Source organism: Maylandia zebra, linkage group LG8, assembly GCF_041146795.1.
Source record: "Maylandia zebra isolate NMK-2024a linkage group LG8, Mzebra_GT3a, whole genome shotgun sequence".
NCBI lineage: Eukaryota > Metazoa > Chordata > Actinopteri > Cichliformes > Cichlidae > Maylandia > Maylandia zebra.
In genome coordinates, this window is record NC_135174.1 from 25,978,302 (window position 1) to 25,999,553 (window position 21,252).

At 39.5% G+C, this 21,252-nt stretch overlaps 1 protein-coding gene across 1 annotated transcript in view; it reads right to left on the reverse strand.

Annotated features, from left to right (window-relative positions):
* Positions 1-21,252, reverse strand: part of myo1d (myosin 1D) — a 118,687-nt gene that overhangs the window by 24,121 nt on the left and 73,314 nt on the right. The window contains exons 19-21 of the mRNA XM_004556795.4: positions 20,503-20,607; positions 20,191-20,304; positions 9,411-9,565 (exon numbers count right to left, since the gene is read on the reverse strand). Of these exons, the coding sequence (XP_004556852.1) occupies positions 9,411-9,565; positions 20,191-20,304; positions 20,503-20,607 (374 nt within the window). The remainder of the gene's footprint in view (positions 1-9,410; positions 9,566-20,190; positions 20,305-20,502; positions 20,608-21,252) is intronic.

Consider the following 21,252-nt stretch of genomic DNA (forward strand, 5'->3'; position numbering starts at 1 on the left):
CGACCTTAGTGTTCTCCTTTTATAAAAAGAATCGATAAGAGAATCGATAAAGAATCGAATCGTTAAACAGAATCGAAAATGGAATCGAAATTGTGAAAATCTTATCAATACCCATCCCTAGTTTTGAGTGAAATATTTTCAAATTAAAAATCACTTTAAATTAAATAACTAGCACAAAATAATAAATATAAATGTGAAGCACGCTGTGATGCTCAGTTAATTTCATCTGTCAGACGTCATGTTATACTCACCAAACTGCTGCTTTATTTTCTTTTACCAGAACAACTTTTACATTTTCCAGTTAACTGAAATGATTTCTTCTCTGTCTTGTTTTTTTCCATTTGTCATTATAACAAACAATGACTCAGCATCATTTCCTGACTGTTTGTCTTGCACTACTCTGTCCTTTATTTTTTGATTTATTTCTGTAAAATGTCTCAATTATCAGATGGACTGTCGAGGAAGGTAGATGTTCTCCTCTGATTTAATTTAACCAACTTTGATGATACCAAAACTTTTTATTAAGATGCAGTATTATGATTTCAGACACTGAAAACATCAGCTACTACTTTGGTTTGTACCTAAATATCATTGAAAGCTAACAAGCTAAACTACACGGGTGCACAACAAAATCTGTGTTAATTTAACACCAAATACTTTAATTATCATATAAAAAGTCCTGTTTTAATCGGTCTATAAAAAGAAGGCAAATATTGAAAAAAAAAAAACTTTTTCCAGGTGAAATAAATGCTTTTCAGCCTGATTTTTCTCATTAAAAGAAGGAAGAGCAAGTGCAAATGGAATCTGCACTGTTAACTATCTAAACACTTTAACATTAAACTGCAAATAAACTTGTCTTAGCGTTTTTGTGACTGCTGCAGTTGGTATAAATTGTTGTATAATTTATCCATTTAAATTCTACTTAGGCTTATACTTAGGAATATATCTGCCTTGCTACCACGGGCAGATGTAGCCACTAGCTGTTTGCTTCACCTCTGCTAATTTAAGTAGCTAAACTGGACCTCTTAACCATGTTTATGTCTTGTTCATACTGACAAAGTAATACGGTCTGCTGTGTGGATAATGGCACTAACAATACATACAGCCTGTCCAAGAAGCCTTTGCTCAAGTTTTGGTTGCTGAAATTCTAATATTTCATTTGTACATTTGTACAATAAATAGTAGGCTGTCTGTGTGATGCGATACAACTGTTCAGGCTGAGAAAGTACCATGTTATCCAAGCTACAACCTGATCACTTCAGGCTAAAAAGCTAAAGCTAAAGCCTAAACCCCTAAATTTCAGCCTCAAAACAACAGTCAACATCAAGGTGACTATGCCCAATGTTTATTTACAGTCTGTAGTTTTTATGTAATCAATATATAATAAGTTAATAGTCAATACAGAGGTTTGTTAAACAAAACAAACAAACTGTTTTATTACTAGGATGTAATCGGTTATTGTATTGGCACTACATTCAGTCCCGATGTTCTTCTCCTTGACTAATTGACGAATTTTTTAATAACAAAACCATTAATCTCTTGTTGCAGCCAAATTCACACAGAGGACAGCAGGCAAGGATGCTATCAATGTCCTTAACCCCCCACACATCCACACACAATCCATCCACTGCACAGGCTTTTTCATTAGTCACTGTGGACATTGTAGCAACAGCTTGACTTCCCAGAGTCTTTATCTAAGAAACCAATTCCAGCTGCTTACACATCGCAGCAACTACAACGGCAGAAAACAGCAGAGATTATGTGAACCAAGGATTTAAAAGAATCAGCGGTGAGTTAGGAGGGGAAGACGTGCCAAGAAGTTTCTAATAATACATTCAGAACAACATCAACATGGCGTAAAACCCACCGAGTGCCACTTTCAAATGTCAAAAAAAAAAATAAAAAAAATCCCAACCCTTTTTTTTTTTTTGGCATATATATATTGAATTTTATTTATCTACCACCTGGAGCTTATCACCTATGAGAATTGAAGACGAGGATGAATAATTCATTACAAAGTTATTTTTACATTTTGTCTCTCAGTGAGGAAAAGTGCGAGTCAACATGGAAGCCTGAGATGTGGCACTGAGTGAGATATAAACTGCAACACAACAGAATACAGCACGAAGTAAATCTCATATTTATTATCAAGTCATGGTTTATTGTGCACATTTTAAAAGTGTGCAAGTCTCTTGTTCATGATGATGAGTTAACAAAGACCTCACCCTGTTAGGAGAAATGGTGTTCTTTAACATGGCCTGCAATTCATGGTGGGTCTGATATTGGAAGACAAAGCCAAAAAACAAGGGTTAGGGGGACATTTGTCTTCAAAGAAAAAGTTGTGCTTTACCAGTGCTGCTGGCACATTTCAAAACTGGTTTTTGTCAGTTTCAGTAAAGCTCAGCAAGCAGCCTGTGAGTGTTTCCAGCAGATTTGCTGTCTTTTGTGCAATCTACTGATGACCTCGCCAACCTGCTAGCAACTAAAGCAATCATAAGGAGGCTTGGAGGTCCTCATACCTCTTTACAACCACTAGCAGCTCCCACCAACCACTCATCAACCAATCATGGAATACACATTTATTTCCAGTGACTGGTGGTTACCAGATGGTTGCTGATTGGTCTTTAAACTTGTGTGACTGAGGTCTTAAGCAACACTAGTGAGAAAACGAGAATTACTGCCATACCTCTGCCATCTTTTTCTCTGTGCTGGTTAATGCTTTACCTTATACTTCACATATTTATTCTTAGACTCTAGTAGAGAAGCTTTGCATGAATCACAGTTCAAAATAATCCCTTCTCATCTTATACTGCTCCTTGGGGCAGTAGTTCAGTAGGTTTTTAGCTTACACAGATTATTTGTAGACACTATGACCTCATAATTTGAAACTTCTACCGTGTTTAATATAAACACTGACACAATATATAAGATAAAAAATAAGGACAAGCAAAATAAGTCCTCTTCAAAGACATTTTAGGGTAAAAAGACACTTGCAAACATTCAGCCGTTTCTTGTGGTGGCAGATAATCTTTACCTTTGGCATTTATTGCCAGCGGCAGAGCATTTCTGATATGCGTCTATTGACACCACACTGCAGACTGGTCCTAATGAAACCATAGTTTCTCTTTGCATTATTGATAGCTGGTCCTTTGATATATTCTTCGTGGGGTGAACAAGAAATAAGACTTCACAAACTAATGTACTGTGTTATGGTATATACAGTTTATGATATAGACCTGATTCCACCCTGTTACTATTAGAGGATGTATAGTAATCAGTGAGAGAGGCTGGAACATATATATGAGGTCTTTTGGGTTCTTTGACTCTGTCCTTGATTTTAATGTGTGACAGATGCAGCGTGTCTACTCCTATCCTAGCAGAGGATTTGTGGGTGTGCTGCAGTCACTGCTGCATGGTGCGCATGTCAACACACACACACAGGAGCACACACGCACACAAGGGAAAGACAGAGAAAAAAGGGGGTGGCTCTGTCTTGTCTAAATATAGGCCTCAACAGCAGCACAGCCTTAAATATTTCATTGCCTCTTCTCCAGAAATGAAGAGGGGGGGAGCCAGAGGAGGAAAAAGGAAAGATTGAGAAAGAGTCAGAGAGAGAGAGATGAGCAAGTGGAGGGGGGGCCTAAGGGGTTCAGGAGAGACTGAGATCAGGACAATAGGGATAGTCAAAAATAGGAAGAAGAAAGAAGAGCAAAAAAGGATACGCAGAGGAAGAAAGAAAGAAGAAAGGCTGGAGGCAAGGGAATCTAATCCCTCCTCCTTTTTATGCAAAATAAGACTGAAATATTTTGGAATTTCTTCAGACAAGTGGTGCATCACGGCCGATAAGAGGAAGAGGGTTATCTTCTTATGTATGCGGAGTCGAAATCTCTGAATCACTCCAGCTTGAAGGAACTTGGTATTGATAAGTTTGTGCTTGACATTATGAAAAATACTTTCATTTCTCAGCAAAATAAATAAATAAATAAATAATAACAGAAAATATCAAACAGATTAATGTCAAGCAGATTTGCAAACTGTCAAAAAGAAATGGCACCACACGGAAACTCAAGTATCCGACTACAGCCATGACAGAAGAGGATTTATTCCCTTTGGCGGTGTCATTCTGTTTTGGCCTCGATGTCACTTTGAGGAGGATAAAGTGTTGCTTTGTTGCTGATTTAAGCTGCCCTTCTTCCAGTATGCTGTTATGGACACTGTGCAGCATGCTGAAGGAGAGATAAAGGTTAAAGCCGCATCTACAGGGAGCTGCAGCAGCAGGACACTGGATGCAGAAGATCCTACAGTACACAAGCATGAGCGCAATCGCATGTACACTGCTTCACGGGAAATCCTCCACAAACACAACACACAAATCTACTAAGAACAAAGGCACAATCACGAACACGTACACATTATTTGCACATGCTGGTGTTCCCTTTGTTCTGTCACTGTTTCACAATGATGGATGAGCCTGAATGTGAAGCACATACAGGGTCATTACGCGAGGCCCACTGGAGGTTCTTAACAGCCCGACACCTACGGGGAAATGGGCTCCACAATGGAACAAGGTAACACCATCAAACGGCAATGATGAAGGACGCACACACAGGCAACGCTGCAAACACATTAAACACCAAGATGAGCAGATGCAGGCACATCTGTCTGCAAGCAATACTATATGCACCGCCCTGTCTCTCTCTTACAACCACAGACACAATGAGACACAAACATGAACAGAGAACTCAATGCATGTAGCAGACTATACTGTAGACGGGTCAGGAATAATAATAATCAGTGTCAGTGACTTAAAAACACGCCTTATCAAAACATTAATGTATGGGTACATCAAATTAACGAAAAGGTCAGCTATCAACAAACTACATTGTGTCACTGGTTTGATCTTAAGCAGTCATTTAGCAGCTTACTGAGTTTATTTTAAGACTGAGTCATTTATTTTAGATTTGCATAGCTTAGACATTGACATCTTCTTCTACCATGAAAACGCAAAGTTCAACTCATGTGAAAATACTAAACACACTGCCAAGCAACTAAAAAACAAAAAAATTTAAAAAAAACACTGTAATAGTTCACTCGACCCTCTTTAGTGCTGATGATGGCACACATACATTGTTTCAATAAGCTTATGCCAAGCTCATGTCACCATATTGATTTCCATCCAGAGTTGGATTCATTTTTCACTGAGATCTTGTATCGATGTTGGGAAAGTCAAACCGCTGCATAAAGCGGCACACATCCCACCGACGCTGATTGAAGTTGAGGTTTGCGGCGAGCGTCAAGATTATTTCTCACACTCAACACGCTTTCACTGAATCCTGGAATATTTCCATGTCGTTTCCAGCTCATTACGTATATTCGGGTAGTCTGCTGACCACAGTTTTGGGGACACAACATTGCTGAATCTTGTTGTGTCCCAACTGAATCTTGAGCAGATCAGATCAGCACCCACACTAGACACGATGGGTGCATCACTTCATGTGGTCTAAGGAGCTTGGAAAGAAAAGCGTCTGGACTTCTTTAAGTTTCTTTGAAGACGTTTCACCTCTTATCCGAGAAGCTTCATCAATTCTAAGAGCAACTGGTGGAGAGTCACAGATTTTAAGCCCTATGCGGGTGTCCCCAAGAGAGTAATGGACCCCCTATGGATCCTCTACCTAGTCACACGAGCCAAGGTGTGAAAACGGGTGTGGGTCACAATCAGCCAAGGTTTCAGGTGAACCCACTGTGAAGCCTAGCCCCACCTTACCATCCGATTTAAAGAAGTCCAGATCCTTTTCTTTCCAAAATCCTTAAACTACGATGACGTGGATGACTGATAAACTTCATGTACCTCTTTTCTGCACCACTGTGGAATAATTGAAATCTAGACTCAGACCACATGACCTTTAGCCAGTGCTTCAGTGTCCAATCTTTGTGCGCACTAGCAAACACAAGAAGAAGAAAAAAAGCTTCTGTTTTCTAGGCAAATAGAAGGAGCACTGGGAAGCAAAGCATACAGCAGACAGAGAGGTTGCAAAGGCAGAGGAAAAAGCTTATAGGGAGTTGTAGAAGCCGGGTTAAGACAGTATGTATTGTAGTATGAGACGAGCATCAGGGGTGATGTGTAACATCACAAGATGATAGTGAGACCCGCTATGATGTATGGTTTGGAAACTATAGTACTGACAAAAAGACAGGAGGTGGAGCTGGAGGTGGCAGAGGTGAAGAGGCTAAGAGTTTTGTTCAGACCAGAGTGGACAAGATTATTAATGAGTATAGCAGAGGGACAGCTCAGGTTGAGCAGTTTAGAGACAAAGTTAGAGGGGCAAGGCTGGTGGCTGAGGTTTGGACACATACAGAGGAGGAATAGTGACTAGACTGGACAAAGGATGTTGGAGATGGAGCTGCCAGGCAGGAGGAAAAGAGGAAGATAACAGAGAAGGATAGATGAAGTGAAAGAGGACATGCAGAGGGCTGGTCTGACAGAAGAGGTTGCTAGGGTAGGAAGAGATGGAGGCAGATGATCCATTGTGGTAACCCCTAAAGGGAGAAGCCAAAAGAAGCAAAAGAAGATATAGAAGAAGAGGCCGTTTTAGCAATCTCCTTAGTGGTTTTCTTTGCTTGATGCATCTTTTATCTGAATGCTGCAGCCAAGTCCCTGGGCAGCTGGTTTTGTCCGTTTAAAAAATAATCCCATATAGATGACTTTGTAATCTTTTCCATAACCAGCGAGTGTGTGCTGCTTGGATGAAAGAGGACTGTTCACACACCTCCCCTCAATAAATACGCCAGTTGTTGGACTGACGACTGGATGTGGATAAAATGTTTTATTTATATTTGAAGACATGATGAAATTTTCCCTAACTTCAATACGTAATACTGCAGGTGGAGCACAAAACAGCAATTATAGAAGAACTGCACGTTTAGACACACTCTGACTGTTTTTGTCCATTTTCTGATCCACACCACGTTTCACACAGCGAAGTTAAACTTTTTTATGCTGTCAATAAAAGATGGACCGATCACCTGCATGTCTGATGTCCACAGCTGTAGACTTTGGTGACACTATTGAGCTGAAAAAACAAATAAAAATCTATGATTACCAGTCAACTGAATTTAAATACACAATTTTTCCCAACTCCCACAACCCTGAACTGAATAAGCAGAAGAAGATGGATACATGGAATTTCTCCACTATATTTGTTTTAAGTTTAGAAGGTAAAAAAAAAAAAAACTTTCTTTCTGGTGACACAAATTGAAAAGATTGAATAATAAAGATGCCCAGACTTAACTGGATGCCTGCTTCTAAAACAAGCTACAGTATATTTCTCACTGTGAAGAACAGATGGGAAATCGTTTTGTGTAACTTTATCAAAAAATTGTAACAAATAAATATAGATTTACTGAACTAAAGAAATTTTTATAACCTCATTCGGCTGCTCGATTATTTGCAAGGGGTCCCCACAGTGGATAGATCCACATATTTAATTTGGCCCAGATTTTATCTACAGTACACAATATCTTCAAAAGCTTTAGATTTTTAGTTTGAAAGGGCCTGAAGATCTCTGATGCCTGAGATCTTTCGGCCCTCAGGTGGCACTGCATTAAAAATATGCATGAGTATTCAAAGAAAAACCACTGCGTGGGCTCAGGAACACTTCCAGAACTCACAGTTCAGAGAATCAACCAAAAATGCAGGTTAAAGCTGTATTAAAGAAGTAGAAGCAATAAGTGAACACGATCCAAAAACACATCTTCTCTGGGCCAAAAGTCTTTTTCAAAAACATGGACATGCAACCTTTGGATTAAAGAGGAGCAGGTTTCTATCAAAGTTTACTAAAAAGCCAACATGTCTGATGGTATGGGGGTACATTATCTACAGGTTTTAAAGGAACGTGTGCTCCCATCCTGACGATGACTTGTTCAGGAAAGGCTTTGCATATTTAAGCAAAGCCTGCATTTAAGCAAACTACATACTGCATCTATTACAGCAGCATGGCTTCACAGTAGAAGAGTGTGGGTGCTTAACTGCCCTGTCTGCAGTCCACAATCCTCTCCAAAAATCCTTCAGCTGGTCCCCTCAGTTCCCAGATGTTTACAGGTTGTTATTAAAGAAGAGAAGATACTACAGTGATAAACTCGGTCCTCTCCCACGCTGCTGTCATCAAATTTGAAATGAGTCAATATTTTTCTTCATTTTAAACATTTGATATGTTTTCTATGTCCTCTGATGTGAATAAAAGTTGATTTATTAGATGAGCATTCTATTTTTATTTCCATTTTAAAGAACCCAACTTTTTCAGAACAGGGTTTGCATTTGCACAGTAGTTTCATTTCACATTAGTGTGTCGATCTTTACTGCGTTTGTCTTTTCCCTGCTCCCAGTCTCACTGTGAATGAACATCCTTGCATACAAGAGACAGGTGAAGCGAAATAACATTGAAATGGCGACATAAATCTAAAATAGCGTAGTTCTTCCTCAGTAATGTCAGCTCACTGGATCAGAGATTGCAGTTAAGTTAAAAAACTGAAGATTTACAAAAAAAGTGAAATATCTCATAACTGATAAGATTCCTCCATGTTACGTACGTTACATCTTTCCCTCAGCAATGCAATGATGCTGACGCGTGGCGTAGTGAACAGAGACCAACCGAGAATTAAACTGAACAGACTGGACAGCTGTCAGCAAGAACCAATCCAGCTTTTTAATCACGATTAGCCTGATGTCCTATCAAAACATCTGATTGGCGCATCCATACTGACTTTTGTTCATTTCACATTTTTGACCTAAAGCGGACACAAAACCACGTAGAAACGAAACAATAGCTTTAGAAAGAATTAACAAACATTTTATCCCAATTATCCATCTGCCTTTCTCAGCTGAACAGGAAAACAACAAATGATGTACGAATTAATATCCTGTCCTGAAGCGTGCTCTGAGTCCTTATTAAGTGAACATTAGGGTTTAAGTGGGGACAGCTGCTGCTGCGTCGTCTAACTGCCTCATAATCCTGCAACCACAGGTCACATCAGCCAGTACCACACATATGAGCCAGTGTGACTGGATTTGACATAATGTTCTAGAAATTCAATTGAGCCAATTTTATTATTTTCTCAATTTAGGAAGCACGTTGCTCCTGCAGCTATGCGGGAAATTACCTCAAATGAGAGCCGCACAAGGTTTAAGTGGGGACAATATGCTGATTATTAACTGGAAGCAGTTTTCTCTACACAGTAAATAGAAGAAATGAGCTACCTTCACCTCGTGTCACCCACAAGTCTTTAAATCAGAACAGCTAACATTTTTCGGGACATTTTAACATATCATATTTAGGCACATAAACAGGTGACTCTGCTTTCACCAGTGCCTGTTGCCCTTCCTCTGACTACTACTTGTTTCCCTCACTGCTTACCTCTTGAAATGGCTAAGCAGGGTGCCAACTAGCTCCCCGATGCGGCTCTCATTGGCAGGCACCATACCCTGCAGGCACACCACGAGATCCCTGCTGTCCTTGGTGTGGAACACAACCAGCTGGTCCTTCCCGGGGGACACACTCAGCCCTGTCACCTGAGATACACAAATAGAGAGAGAAAGGACACACGCAGTTAAACACAGATAAACATGTACATAAAACAGACAGAGAAATACACAAACAAACACTCTGCACTGTTACAGTGTTACAGTTGTGAAAATCAGTGGAGTAATTTGGTTTCACCACAGCTTGCTTCACCAAGAAGTAAAGTGAAGAGAGCTGAAGGATTTGGACTGGTCAGTACAATAATTACTTACACTCACCTGCCACTTTACTAGGTACACCTGTTTAATGGCTCATAACACATTAATGTAGTCAGCCAATCACACAGCAGCAGCTGAACGTGTTTAGGCATTTCAGGATGACCTGTTGAAGTTCAAAGTGATCATCAGAATGGAAAGAAAGGTGTTTTATCATGATCGTTGATGCCAGATGGGCAGGGATTTTCCCACACAACCATCTCCAGGGTTTACAGAGAAAATGTCCTACTGATGCCAGAAAAAAATGGCTGGACTGCTTTGAGCTGACAGAAAGGCAGAACGAAAGGTCTCAATTTCTGCCTCATTTTGTGTAAGAAACTGAAAATATCTTCCCTTTTATCAACAGTTCAGGCTGGTGGTGGAGGTGTAATGGTGTGGGGGATATTTCCTCGGCACATTTTGTGCCCCTTAGCATTAATTAAACGCCACAGTCTGAGTATTGTTAACGACCATATCTATTGTGTTATGACCACTGTGTACCCATCCTTTGATGTAGGGCTGCCACGATTAGTCGACTAGTCACGATTACATCGATTATCAAAATCGTCGACGACTAATTTAATAGTCGACGCGTCGTTTGAAGCTTTGTAAGATCCCCAAAGACGCAGGAATAAGTAGTAGGATTTAAGAGTGTAATAACGGACTGAAACAGAAGATGGCAGCACTGCATGTACAAGGATGCCAGCTGCCGTTAAACCCTGAAGAAGAAGAAGCTGTGTCCCAGAATTCATAGCGCGGCCCTGCTCAGTTTCCAACAATGGCGGCAGCTAGTTAGTTTTAATATTACTCTTATTATTCTTTCTGGGTCACAAAATAAACGTTTAACATATTTTCAGGCGAGAATGTAGCTGTGTAAACTTCAAATATCTGCTCAGTTTATCAAGACACCGCATATTTTCAAAAGCGCTCCGACGTTTTCGGAGACGTCTGTTACCCACCAGCTCGATAGCTAAGCGGGGTTTAAGGCTCGCTAGAGCCCGTGAGAACACCGGACTCCCGGCAAATCGTTTTCAAACCCACCGCCGTCTTTCGCTACTCAGGTTAAACATGATATATAAGTCACTTAGATAACTTAAAAATGTTATTGTTTGGCTGTTATATTTTAGATAGCAAGGTGCAGACGGCTGAGTTTATTAAACTTCACCAAAACAATCTGCAAATGTCATTAAAATTTAATAAACTATCATCTTGCCTTTATTTTTAGTTAGCACATACCTTAAACACTTAAAGCTGTATGCTAATGATAGTTATATAAGAGCAGATGCTGCGGGTGCAATAAGCTGTACATTTTATGTCCAATGGATGCTTGAAATGATTAGTCGACTAATCGCAAAAATAATCAGTGACTAGTCGACTATCAAAATAATTGTTTGTTGCAGCCCTACTTTGATGGCCGCTTCCATCCATGATCTAAAACTGGTTTCTTGAACAGCAAGTTTAACCCACTCAAATCTGCCCATCAGTCACCAGATCTCAGTCCCAGAGAGTGTTTGAATGGGAGATTCGCATGGTGGATGTTTCGCCAACAAATCTGCAGAAACTGTGTGATGCCATCATATCAATATGAAGCAAACTGTCTGAGGAAGAGGCCAGTATATGTTAATGATCTTCTTCCGTTAGTCTTGTCTTTTTCCAATATGCACGTCTTTATCCTGTTAATTTCAACAGTGGGACAAGGCTGGGCATGTACTTTTGTTCTTTAAACATTGTGTTTTCTTCATTTCAAAGGAAACTATTAGCCGCTCGATCTTCTAGCAGAAATTGTGTAGGCTAAACATACTTTCCCCCCTTACTTTTCATTTATGATAGGATTGTACAAAATATTGCTGCTTGTTCCTGTTTTTATGTGTCCCCGAAAAGGATGCATATACAGGGTATATGGTATATGGAAGAAAAGAAAAGAAATACTCTGAATCATGAAAAACCCCTTTTTGAATTTTCTCAGAATAAATAAGAAAAGATCATTACTATTACACTAAGGCAAATTGGTGATTTATCGACAAGATGTGATGAATTACTCGGACAAATATCAGTCAGTATCCGTCTCTGGTGTCAACTGGTGTACGGGATTTCTTCTGGTGGAGAACGTCATCAGCATCTAGAGTAATGCTTTATAGATTAGCCTCCCAAAGGGCCAGTCTAATTTTTCCAATTAGAGCCCCCCGAACTAAAGCAGCTGGGTTAAAAGGAGACTCTGTTTTTCAGCTGGATTGTCTGCTTCACAGGTCTACAAAGCTGCAGGAAGAATCCAATATATTTACAGACAAACACTTTTCAGGAGAAAAAAGAAGACCTGAGCTTCATTTCTCATTAACTTCCCATTACTTTTCCCTTTATCCTATATCCACCCTCTATTTAGCCTCGCTTTCCTTTGTCTCCTTTGTCATCTCCCCTAGGTTTTAGCCATTTTTCTTTGTCTTTCCAAGTTGAACTGAAGGCAGTGAATGTTGAGGAAATAGCCAGAGGGCAGCCAGTCACTAATAACCATCACCAGAGAGCAATGCCGAGACAAACTCCCCATCACAGGCAGACAAGCAGAGACAGGTTTTGACCGGCGGCAAATCAACCAGCTAGCTTATTTAGCCTCAACATGATGCCCGTGATTTCAGAAACAAACACTTCACGTAATCACCGTGAATTAAAGCCTAAAGCCATGCCTCTCTGTATAGCAATCCACCCACAGTTAATTACAAAGAGCCGATTACATTTACATTTATATTAAAGGCTTAATTGATTGGAACGACAGTCGGTGTTCTAATGAGTTGGGTAATGATACATTCAGATTCGCTTCCTTGTCTCATTTTTTTCTCTGTCTTGATTCCCCCAAATCAGTTTAACCAGAATATGGAATCTGTTAGAGCCATTCATCTGCCCCGCCACCTGCTCAATGACTCGTCTGTCATCCCGTTACATATTTAACAAAACTTGGAGATGTGGACATATTTTAGTCCTGCCCTCCAATTTGGGCGCTACACGCTCTGGATCTGCATTGACGATTACACTGTAGGATTTTCAGTGCAGTTGTTATGTAGACTACACGACTGTACAACTTTTGAGCCTTTTTAAAGATGTGATGAATCCCAGTTATTTCATAATATTTCATGTTCTCCTCTTTGTTGTCTTGTTTGTTAATAATAACCGATTATCTTTAGGATATGGAATATTGCAAGAAATGTGAAACTGAGTGGAACCTTCACTCTTACACTTCATGTTATAGATGTTTCAATAGTTAATCAATTAAAAGTAAATATGAACACCTTCCTAGATTTATTATCTTCCAAAAATTTTTCTGAAAACTTATATTATATATATATATATATATATGGACCACGGATGTCAAGAGGACAAAATGTGAACAGCAGGTTTTCCCAGTTTATTCTTTGGGGATCAAATAATTGGTTATATAACACATCCCAGAAGCCCAATTACGATGGAAAGGGTGGGTGCTCTGTGATTAAATGAATATAATAACTTAAGCTCCATAGCCATCCATGTTGCAAAAATGCAAGGGCATTCAAGCTGCAGATGCACAAATTTACAGTATTATTACAATTTATTTTTCATCATATCCTGATCTTGGGAGTGCATAAGCTGGCACTTCTTGTGTTCAATGCTTTTGAGTTATTGGAGACAACTGGTCAAGAAAAACACCACGCACTACACAGCCCTATGTAGACTATTGAACTGAGTGTGTAAATAAAGTATATGTGGTCACACTGCAGCTCTAGTTTGTGTTTGGTTGAGAGGTATGAGGAGAGCGGGAGCTCACTGCAAAGAAGGGAGGGAACGAGCGCACATACAGGAGGCCGATTTGTGCACATGCCTGAATGACACCAGACATCAGCTGATCTGCCCTGCCGCTCGGTATCCATGACAACACCGTCTCCTGGGAAGTTGGCATGACAACAACGGCGGGAGAGAGAAGAGAGAGGGGAAAGTCAGCACTAGATAGGAAATGGGGGGGGAGGAAGAAGACGAGGTAAAAAAGAATGAAAAAAAAAAAGACAAAAAAAAAAAGATTGCGAACAGAAGCAACGCGAGCCACCGATTCAGAATCGGTATTTCACCCCTTTCTTCAACGTTATTTTGTTTAATTTCAATGAACGATAACAAGCCAATGATCTCACAGCATTAATTGGCATATAAATCCTCTGGCAGACAGTTGTTGGCTCTTCACTACAGTTTTGGCCATCTATCAGCCCAGTCTTTCCTTTTAGCTGCCCTGCAGGAGCAGCAGTAAATACACAGAATAGGGCAGCCAAGGGGATGCTGTGGTGTTAGCCTATCACTGCTAATCAACAATGAGCTAACTGCTCTCCCCTCTGTTTGACCTTGTCTGATCAATAGCACCAAGTCACGCTGCTGTGGCTGTCTGCCCACATCTCTATCCGCTCCTCCTCACCCACCTTTCCTTCAGCTCTTGCACTTTTTCACCTTCACCAATTCACTCACCCTTGCAGTCTGACATTTATTACATAAAGGTCTTGTATGTTATGTACACACTGGGACAGTGATGTAACGATTAAAAAAAAAAAGATGAATGAAAGTTCGACACCTAAAGACCGTGTTATGTGTTTGTGCATTTATTGGTTTAGAGCAAGATGTTTTTATTTAAATTTGCTTCTATCTCCACTTAAAGGCAGTTTCTTTGTGCACATGTGGACCTTCAGTTGCTGCCATTTTTAGATCACACCATGGAAATTCTGTTCTGATCACTTGCATTTGTGCATCAGTGATGTGTTAAATCTCCTATTCTGTGCAGAAATGTCCATCCTGCAACTTCAATTTCAGTTTGGAGAGGACAAAATTACAGGAAGCCAGTTGCAGGTGGTGAAGAAAAATCTCCTGTCTCTTCAGTGTGCTGTGAGAGGGCACACAATGTCAATTTGTACAGTGTGACCCTGGGCTGGGAATTCAGGCAGCACAAAGCTGTAAATGTTGGAAAAATAAATGAGAACCATGCGTCTGGTTGCATCACCATGAACTCTGCACTTTCCTCCCCTGAAAATTGCTGTGTGGTCCCTGTATTGTTGCCTGATAACCCAGCGCTCATCAGCAGTGATACAGAAGATGATGTTTGCTCTCAGGAAAATTTAAAGTCAATGAAGAAATTGATGCGGTGTACGTACAAGCACTTGTAACGTGTCTGCAGGAAAGAGATGATTTTGAACAGGTGGTCAGCTGAATTTAAATGAAGTCTGGACTTTTTATAAGCACAGTTGTGGATCTTTTACAATAAAAGCGTACCTCTTATTGTACAGACACTAATTTGTGAATGCCGATGACTTCATTAAAAAGCTTGGCACTGTAATCATTTCCAGTAAACAGCCGTCTGTTGGGAGTATTTGCAAAAGAGCCCAACCTAATAACAAAAATGCACAATATTACTGAATGTACGATTTCAGAACACCACTAATTTTTTATATTTTAGATCAAATCTGAAAAAAGACGAGCTGTCAGAATGTCTCTGTCCTCACGTTTCCCTCCAAATACAGTTTGCATGTAGAGCTCTGCGTATACTGAACTACTCCCATTGTGTTACTGTCAATGTTTGAATGCTACAAACCATTCCCTGTGCACTGATGGCTCTCTGTATGCCTCGTACATCAATTCAGGATGTGCATATGCATATGTGTGTGTCACTCTCTCTGAATGAACAATAACTAAAAATCCCCTTAACTCATGCTGCTCTCTCTGTCTGCCACCATCTGTCTCAACTCAATCTCCCAATTTCACTTCCAGATGCAGCGATGCCGGATTTGGGTGTCCATCTACAAGCTCTCTAATTCCCACTTGTCACTTTGTCAGATTCAATGCTGGGGTTTCTTGTCATAGCTGTCAGTGCACAGCAGCCTCATATCTCACTCATTTCTTCCACACGACAGGGGCGTATGTGCCTTGGAGATTAATGCGTTACACCTTCACTTTCTATATCATTTTTGCCTCGCCTCGAAGGTCAGAGGTGCAAAAGCAGAGCACAAGCAACGTTTGTGCCATTTTACCGCAGCAGAGCACTTGATGGCCAAAACGGAAATGCCAAAAGTTTGTGTAACATGTTCATTAAAGTTTAAAAGAAAGAAATTCTACTTTCAAATATATAATATATAGTTTATACATGCTCTGTGAGATTGAACTTTTATATCTCAAGAGTTTCACCTGAGTGGTGGTCGGCCTGTTATCGTAGTAAAAACACCTGAACTACTGTGCAAGTATAATTGACACCCACATGAGCAGTAATATAAAGTTTTAGCTCTCTGTTCATTCGTTTAAATAAAGACTGCTGTTGTAAGCCCAGCGTAAGTGGCCAGAGATGCTGCGGTCAAGTGGTCAGACTTTTTTTCTAGGACTGCGATGGCACCCAGAGCTTAAATTTATCTCAGGGATAGTCCAGCAGTTATTTTGGAGCATGCTTGTATTAGCGACAGCCAGGTTTGATAATATCAGTAAAATCATGACCATCATTATTTTACCTGATCGACTTCCAAAAGCAGACATTCCTCAACTAATGAGGAATGCCAAATATCTCATTTGCTATGAAGTGAACACAAATTAAACTAAACAGCTGGAGGCTTTGGACATTAAATGACAGATTTTAAACATGAAGACGAAACAGTGAGAGATGTTAAAATGAGAAGTGTGCAGCTTAGAAACTGCTAGGGTCAGCATAAACACCAAGTTAATGCACAGCTTGTCAAGAACCCCAAATGCAAAAATGCACACGGCTAATCTAACTTGCAGCAAGAAAGCAAATACGCCAACTTTTGAGCATGCCAGTTACGGGCAGAGACTAGGGGAAGTATAATAATCAGTTTAGAAGCTTACAAGGACAAACTGAAACAGGATCAAATCATCTACTGACCTTATAATAATAAGCTGTTATAACAATAGCAGCAGTTAACCTTAAATGATGCTAGTTTTGGCTGTAATAAATGGCAGCATGAATCATACAGGACACATTTACCATGGAAACAGCCTCCTGTGCTACGTGCATGCAGCAGCATTAATGAACCTATCACAGTGAGAACGTGAATTAAAACCAGCCAACTGCAAAGCTGAATGAGAATTTTTGCATATTGACACATTGCCAGAGGATAACAGGCTGGTGGGAAATCAATACTGTCACCTTTGCTACAGATTCAGGAAGCCACTCACACTGCTTCCTCTTTCTGTTTGTTGTTTGCTGGTTCTAATATACAGCAGGACATCAGTTAGGAGGGTTCGTGGTGGATGCTTCACCAGCAGTGTTGGTCAAGTTACTTGAAAAAAGTAATCAGTAACTAATTACTGATTATTTCCCCCAAAAAGTAATCCTGCTACTTTACTGATTACTTATTTTCAAAAGTAATTAATTACTTAGTTACTTTTTAAAAACACGATTTAAAACCTGAATAGGTAATAAAGCCCTATTCTACTTTTTCTGCATAATCCATCATACAAAATGTAATCAAATGGAAAAGTCTCTTTTTTTTAAACTTGTTTTATCAGTTTTAATCTTTTAACTTTATTCATCAAGCAAAAATTAAATTATATGCACCATTCTCTGACTTGAAGAAATTAGTTTAACATTTAAACCTATTTTCTGCACATTCCAGCACATACAATAAAATATTTTTTGTGTTTACACTCACTCTTTCAAATAGATGCAAGTAAAACACAGCAGAAAATAAATAAAATCAAAGACTCAGCGGTCCTGTTGCTCTATTTTCACCTGCATAGCAAGCGGAGGTTTGCCCTGGTGCAGGTGTGCTGCAGCGGTCAGTTGAAGAATCCGCACACTCGGGGTTTGCTCGGAAGTTCAGGGGTTTTTTCGCTGTAAAAAGAAGTTTTCTTCCCACGCAGTGAACAGCGGACACTAATGTTTTTGTCACTTTTTACGGAATCAAACTCAAAGTAAGGTCAGTACTTCCACGCTTTAAACGCTGCACGCTCATGCTCTCTCCTGCACTCGATATATGATCCATTGTTGATCTGCACACAGCTGTTGTCACGAACGTCGCACTCGCTTACGTCATTGTCATGAGACACTCGCAAAAAATCACGGTTTTAGTAACGCAGTAACGCAGCGTGCTTATGGGAAAGTAACAGTAATCTAATTACCTTTTTTGCAATAGTAATCCCTTACTTTACTCGTTACTTGAAAAAAGTAATCAGATTACATCTCTGTTCACGAGCCACCAATTTTATATTCATGTTTGTCCACACTCATGTGAAACTTTAAAAGGAAATTAATTAAAAAAAAGAATCAAATAAAATGTTTTGCCAAGAAATATCTACTTCAGAAGATAAACTTGGGGATGTTGCTACAATGATTTGTAAAACTTGGATTATTGACACACATCTTCAACTTGCCAACCCAGTAGATCGATATAACAATCACCACTTCAAAGTGGGGATGCTAGATTCATAACACCAATTCAATACACATGGTCACAATCTCACCTCCTGTTTCTCAGATAAGATTCTGATTTATGTGAGGAGATGTGTTTTTGCAGATTCAGATGAACTCGAAGAAATTCCCTAAAGACCTGACCGAAAGTTTAAAAGGATGGGATTTTTGCACGTACAACTGATGGAATTTGCTTGCCCAATAGTTAAAAATATATCATTTAAACAAATTTAAATGATCATTTTAAGCCAATTAGTCTGAGCAAATGTTTCTAATATTCGTACCATTGTACAGCATGTTGACAGACCAAGCAGTTAATCAACTGAAAAAAAATATCTAAGACTCTTTAATTACAGGAAACCTTCTGAGCAGCACTCCTTTACTAAATACTAAACATAAAGTTTAAAACTAATGTACAGCATGAGAAGAATGATTCAAATTCCTGCTTTCATAATTACACCAGGCAATTCATACTTCTTATTCCACAGAAGCAGGTTTTCAATTTCCAATATATGATTTCAGTTAAATGTAGTAAACAATTTAACTTGGCCATAAGTAGGTCATATTAAATTCTGCAGTAAATTGGGAGTTTAAATTGGTGCTATACAGATACATGGCTGGGGTTCAGCAATAAATAAATTCATGCCTTATCATATGAACCCTCACGCACTCACTGTCATTCGGTCTAATATCTGTTTGATATTGATCAGAGAAAGGGTGTTTAGATCCACCTATCTATCGTCTGGAGCTGGTATCACAAAGCTACAGAAAGCTAGGACTCAGATCAGCAAGTTTAGTCATTACTATCCAAAGTACAGTAGAGCTAGAAGAAAACAATGGATGGAGTATGTAAAACTTAGAAACACTCATATGGAAAAACACATTAGCACAACAGTGAGCAGTGTCGCATAAAATCTCAACAAACTGCAGCATAGCCTGGATGCTGTGGCTTTGTACCTTAGCAGGGCTCAGCTTCAGGATAGTTTCTGAACAAACAATAACAATAACAATTCATATACCACAAGTATAAGACATGATAACCTCCTTTTCTCAAGTGCCAGTCTTTTTTTTTTTTTATTCTTTTTTAGTGTTTTATGAACATTTCTTAAATAAGATATAATGTAAAGGATTCTGAGCATTGGTTGCAAATGTCTACAAAGAGTTTAGAGTAATTCCAGTGGACAAATTGGCTGGTTGGAAAGTAAATGGACAGTTTTACGAGGGGAATTCTGAAAGGCCTGAAGCAGTATTTTAAAAGGAAAAGGCTTAGCATAAATAAGTTTTTTATATTTATTTCACCACTATGATAAAACCCCTTACTTTGCATTTGTGTAAGAATACATAGCTGTGAGTAGCTGCTACTCACAGCTAACTATTTCTATGTGAAATGTTATTTGTTTTACTGTTACAGTTTTTAATTACAAAACTTTAAAGTTTAAATCAACAAACTTATTTATGCATATTCTATGAATTTCTATTTAATTTATGATGTTTCAGGTAGAGACGACTCAAGTGTCTCATTCTGACCCACACCTGCGACACTAACAACAAATTTGATGTAAATATGAATTTACATCGAGAACACTTTATGTTACATTTCACTAGCTGGGACCACATCCTTGGTAACGATGGGCGATGAGGAAATGTGAACTGGTGCTGTGGTTTGGGGGAAGGCCTCGAAGGGGACTGGCAACGGCTCCCGGGCCGGGCAGATCCCCATGTACTAACGAGAAGTTAATGAAGGAAAGGAAGAGAGGAGAAGAGAGAGAAAATTGGGGGAAGGGTGGGGCATGAAAATGAGAACAGCAGGTATTGGTGAAGGGGGGCTTTTATAGCCTGAGTCCGGAGGGGGCGTGAAGGAGGAGTGGTCCTGCTCCTGAAATTAAGATGATATCTCCACTAAGCAGATAAGCAGCATGTAACCCCTGAACTACAGGGTCTGTTACAGCAGTATCTATAGAGCTGATTTTGTCTGTTTACAGTAAAAGAAGCGTTAAAACAAAGAGTGTCATACGTTGTAGAGGGGGATGCTCTTCATGGGTTTGTACTGCTTCAGGGGGTCCATCTTGTACAGGTGGCGGTCAGTGATGAGCACAGCCCGGTTCTCCGACTTGTGGAAACGGTTGATCTGGGAAACACAAAGCTCCTCATTAGTGACACCACGGGATACAGTAGGTGCACACAAACACGGTGACATTTACACACCCTGCAGGGAAATGTTGTGAGCCATCAGCAGCTGGGTTTATGTCTTTGTACACACAGACACGTGTTGTGAGTGTGTGCACATGTGGTAAAGTCATGGATATCTGCTCTGAAAAGCTTTTACCTTGCGTACGTTGCAGGAGAACAGGACTCTCATGAATTTGTCTTTCCGCTGCAGATCGCTTGAGACCAGTGTGAACGATGCTGCTGTGTCAGGGCTGTCTCGCTTCTGTCAGACACACACCACAAGAAACTTATCAAAATATTCCAGTTTAACTCGAATTAATTCACAACCTGCCCAAGTTAAGATGAGCTTATAAATATCCTATTTATGCATGCATTTTTATTGGTTTAATGAATGTATTATCTCACAATGAAAATGTTTTCATTGCAGGAGTTTTAAATGAATAAATTGTTTGAATCATATATAATTAACCTAAAGACAGCCACAACATCCACTGACAAAAAACCCTGGCTTAATTGGGTACATTCCTTCAGTCCAGTATTCACACTCTATGGTAATTACTATTTACTGGGAAAACAGCTGAGCCAACATTACATTGTTAAGATGCTTATCTTCTTATGTCTTCTAATGTCCACCGGGTGTAATTGAGGTCTGTAAAATAAATGCGAGGTGTAAAACTGCTTCCCTTCTTTTTAGGCTTATTTTCCATTCATATCACACTGTTTGTTTCTTGTCTTGCTTGATACTTTCTTTAATAAATCTGCTCAAAGAATGAGACTAAACACTTTTCCTTTGTTTTTAACTGGAAGGTTTCTCTATAGAGTGCATATAAAAGTTAGACAAGGCCACCATATCATCACTTATTGGTTCGTGGTCTACAACTTTGAAACTTTGAAATGAAATAGGATG